The sequence below is a fragment of the Pollachius pollachius genome (genome assembly GCF_949987615.1).
Source record: "Pollachius pollachius genome assembly, chromosome: 3".
NCBI lineage: Eukaryota > Metazoa > Chordata > Actinopteri > Gadiformes > Gadidae > Pollachius > Pollachius pollachius.
Genome location: NC_136936.1, coordinates 12184871 through 12189761, shown reverse-complemented (window position 1 = coordinate 12189761; position 4891 = coordinate 12184871). Strand labels below are relative to the sequence as shown.

The 4891-nt window shown below is 42.8% G+C and overlaps 1 protein-coding gene across 1 annotated transcript in view; it reads right to left on the bottom strand.

The window, feature by feature from the left end:
* Positions 1-2580: 2580 nt before the first annotated feature.
* Positions 2581-4891, bottom strand: part of tmem91 (transmembrane protein 91) — a gene marked incomplete at both ends in the record, with an annotated part of 4417 nt that continues 2106 nt past the window's right edge. Inside the window, 2 exons of the mRNA XM_079733395.1 lie at positions 2581-2736; positions 4188-4334. Of these exons, the coding sequence (XP_079589521.1) occupies positions 2581-2736; positions 4188-4334 (303 nt within the window). The remainder of the gene's footprint in view (positions 2737-4187; positions 4335-4891) is intronic.

Genomic DNA, 4891 nt, shown 5'->3' with positions numbered 1-4891 from the left:
TTTCATGCTACAATTCTCATCCATTTGCAGTGGGCTTTGTCCTTGGTTGGCAGAGTGTGTTTGTGTGTTTTGGAATGAGGGGAATGGTTGACTGAAGATAGTAGCCCTTGAGCTTTAGGATTTCAGATGGACACCCAACTTACCCAGTGGTCTGCACAACCTGGTAGGGGCAGATCTATTCATCATATATCAGGGTGGTCTCTCCCACTTGTGATGTCACTATTCAAAGGGGTAGATTCTGAAATGACTTCTAGTGGCGAATGAACATTGCACCTGTTGGTGTGTAGTTCCCCTTAAATTAACAGAAAAAAGAGCACCAAAGATGATTATGAACCCTTTCTGACACATGCATTATCAAAAGAAAATCAATGTCTGAAACCAAGTGCATTTATTATGTTTTTCATATTTTTTTGTATTAACATTTTAAATACAAGGAAGCTGAGGTGGAAGATGTACAGCATCGCTGATATAATGTAGGACAGTTAGTGGCCTTTCACCTTTTGGGGTTGGTTTGGCGTTTCTAATTGAGTGCTTCACATCATACACCCAACTATCCATTCTTTATTTACTTAGAGCTTTAGTTTGACCCCATATTCTCTGAGGCTAGAGTTGTCTCAAAAAGCATTTAGAATGTCCATTGTCACTTTTAAAGAGTGTCTATTTTACCAACAAGTGTGATGTTGATTTATTCATTTCAAACCCATTCAAACTACCATATTGGGAAATATGTAGGTGTGTCCACCCACTAGCTTTTGAAATGGCTTGCCAATCAACAACACACTTTCAGCTAAATAGGGCCCCGTTAAATTGAACCGGCAAAGGAACAGGTATTTGACTGGTGTGTCTAACGTTATAGTGTTAGAAGCTTGTGGACCGCCCTGTCCAGCAGTGTCTTCCCTTGACTCAAAAAGAGGTTAAACCACAGCATATCCACATTGGTGGTAGATAACATGTAGACGGAGAGGATCCACAGGTTGTTAAAGTGTTCATACAGATTGTAGATCATCGGAAGTGAGTCTTAACAGCTGTTCTTAAGATGATTTGACAAACCATGGTTATTCATAACAGTGTAGATTCCATATCTATAAAACTATATTATATATCTAAATATAAAATATCCTGTTATAGCACGATATCATGTTTTTGTCCTGTCTGAATTTCCTTGAGGAGGTTTGTTTTGTGGACATTGCGGTCAGAGCACTTGGATCCAGGGGACGTTCATTAAGCACACAAAGCTGTTCCTGCAGTCGAGCAGGGATGCAGATGAAGCTGGGAGCAGCAGCGTAGCAGAGTGCAGACTCACCATGCAGTATTTGCTGAGTTCACCGAGACTACAGCAGTTGCCGCTACAGATCATGCATGTAATGGATGCCCAATGCTTAAACGTCTCGTCCAATCAGACGGAGGGGAAGGAGGACGGGGATCCTGGATGTCAGCAATTCTTCTTTTTTTAAAAGCGCCTTGTCCGTCTTTTTCCTAACAAAATACATCCAATGGAGTGTCAAAGCGTACTATGCATAGACTAGGCTTCTTTTCTTTAGAGGTTTCCATCTTAGAAGTTGAAGGCGAGAAGGAGAGTGGGCATCTCGCTCACTGCCTTTTAAAATAATATCTCTCTTCTCCTGAGATGTCTTCCGCAATCAGTACTTGTCTTCAAGGTTCAGCTCCCAGCAATGTAGTCCTCCTTCATCACATAGTCACCACACTATGCTTTCCATTCCACTCTTATTCCTTGCTTTTCCAAATCTCCCGTCATATAATAGAATAAAGTTATACCGTATCTTATCTTCTTCTTTTGGCACATTTCTATTTACGTGGTAAACAAACAAAACCTATAAATAGCAGTGGATTTAAATTGTCTTGTAACACGTTGTTTCAGTTTTCTATAGGGCTCTCGCAACTTCGGAAAGTGGGGAAACCAGGAGCAGGGATAGTGGTCTGGTCGGGACTGGGCCTTAAATCTGCAGCCTCTGTTACATTGCACATATATGTCTCCCCCCGACCACACACACACACACACAGCCGGGACCACCATCGTCCAATCACATCACTCCAACCCTCAACGTCCAGTGAGTGTTTTTTTTCGTGCTATCTACAACGTTGTGATCTGTGTTTTTGTTCTTGAAGCAGAAGTCTGAACATGAAATAGGAGGAAAGAAACACATCCAAAGAAAAATGACAACATGCACGAAATATAAAGGTTTGTAGGGTCTTGATTAAGTCCTTCATTGACCTGGTAAAATTGCTTTGACGGACAGGACTTCTGCAGTTTTGATTTATAGATTGCAATAAACGTCTCAGGTACTTTGAAACCTGATGATTTGTGATGGTTGTATTTCCAGTGAGTCACCATTGAATTGAACCATTATGGTTGTCAACCAGATGTCAACTCCAGTCGTGATGTCCGATTCCAGTCCAGGTTTTATGTCTGTAAAACATGTACCATGCCAAGGTCCAAGCAGGTAGACTGAATCAAGTCAATTCTTCATGTGTGTCACAGAGAGAGTCAATGTCATTGGTGCATAAAGGGAACACTTCTTCCTCCACCCTGCGTATCCTTCCGCCCGGTCTTAGGTTGCATTAGGGCGGTTTGACAGACAGGTAAGAGATGAGGGCGGCAATGGCGCAGATGTAGGTGATGATGCCGAAGACAATGGAGAGGACTGAGAGCCAGAGGGCGTGGCGCGATGCAGCAGTTGCCCCTTCATAGTCGCCCTGGGCAGACGCCCTGTTGGTCTGGGGAGAGAGGAGGAGGGGAGGTAAAGACAGAAGGAGAAGGGGATGGGAGGGATTAGAGGGGAGGAGGCCGGAGCCAGGGGGAATGAAGCAGCAGTGTGGAGGGGTTGAGGAGAGGGAGGGGGAGAGGAGGCAGGTGCAAGGGACGAGGAAACGGGAGTGTAGAGAGGAAGGAGGACGAGAAAGACCAGAAGGAGAGAAAGCTTGTCATTAGTTGTAATTTTACTCAAAGGTTTCCTATTGTGGTCTTATTCCTTTCTTGTTCCCCCCATGATTCCTTTCTAGCTTTTGCTCTCTCCTCTTAGGTTAATGTATCGGAAATCGAACCCCTCCTCCTTGTTCTAACTCTAATTATACCTTAAAAAAGATAATTGACGAGTGAAGAAACTCTGCTGCTGGTTTATAGTTAGCTCCCCCCCCCTGCCCTACCCTCCACACACACACACACACACACACACACACACACACACACACACACACACACACACACACACACACACACACACACACACACACACACACACACACACACACACACACACACACACACACACACACACATAGTGACATAACAAGTGGAAATGCCCACCCAGAAATGATGATAGATCAACCTACAATCAAACAACTTAACGGACTGTACCAACTGGTAGGTTGGACTATACATCATAAATCTTTGTGACTTTCGGCATTTTAACAAGACACTTTTATCACAAGTGAATTACAATGAATTCAGAAACCTTTCATCAATGAGCATGTAAGGGCATCTGGCCCAATGAAACTAAGCAAGATGGGGATCGAACCTAGATGAATAATTTGGAGAGATAACCAACCCTACTCAGAAACACAGCCCCTTGCTGTAGGATAGAGAGGGTGGATCAAAGTCTGGGCTCATTCCCAAGACTGTAAACTAACAAACACCCCAGATTTGATGGGACTGTACACTCTATCTCTGCTCCTTGTTCTTTCCCTGGCTGCTTTGTGTGGCTCTGAGGTATTGGAAAGCTCTGGCGCCATAATCCTACAAATCTGTAAAAGGGGTGTAATCCCATAAACCCAAAGCAATTCCATAATGTCGAAGCTGGAACCATCCAGATACACTCACCTTAACCTGATGTAATCTATGAGTGGTTCAGAGCCACACGCACATGGGCAGACGGACACATAGACACTCATGTGTCAGTTTCATTTGTAGTTGATATTAACACTGAATTTCAAAAACCTAGTAATTTGACAGCGAGATAAACACCATCATCATCAACATCACCATCATCACCGTCATCCCAACGACCACTAAATAATGATAATAAACATCACAACAAAGACAATCACCTTCATCATCATCCTCATCATCATAATATTAATCCTCACATTATTAATCCTCATCGTAATAATCATCATAACAGTCTCAAAACATGTTTTGAGACTGTTTTGCCAGCGGTGGGGTGCAGTACCTTCTGTGACAGGTAGAAGGCAGCGATGCCAAGTGGCCAGAAGCAGCAGAGCATGGAGAAGAAGGCGAGACCGAGGTGGTCCTGGGGGATCATCAGGGGGAAGTCGCTATCGCTGTCCGACTCGCTGAACTCATCGCTGGACGAGTCCTGTGGAGCACAGGTCATACGCGATCAGTGTCACAGCAACGACATTTACACCCAGGGCATTTTTGGTCAAATGGAATCAGAAATAGTTTTATGTACTTGCTCTCTAGTTTGCTTCTTTAAACAAGAAATGAGGAACAATCTTAGTTTCTGGATCATTACTCATCATCATCATCATCATCATCATCATCATCATCATCATCATCATCATCATCCTATCATCATAACCAGCATGACCACTCCACTATCATCTGGTACTGTCACCCTATGTCACAGTTTTTCAATGCTTTTTGCTTAAACATGCACATGGTATCCCAGCAAAATGTAATCTGAAGACTGAATTACATGTAGTGTAATTGTCATTATAATTTCAAATGTCAGCAATTATCTGTAATGCATTGCAATAGAACAAAGGTTAAACATACAAATCATAGGGTGTTTCTTACCCTTTTCAATTCATGCTTATTATTATACATTTATCTGTTTATTTGTTTGAGAACTTATTTATCTCTGCGTTGTTTACATCCTAGGAGGTTCTTGCCTGTAAGACAATGTGACTG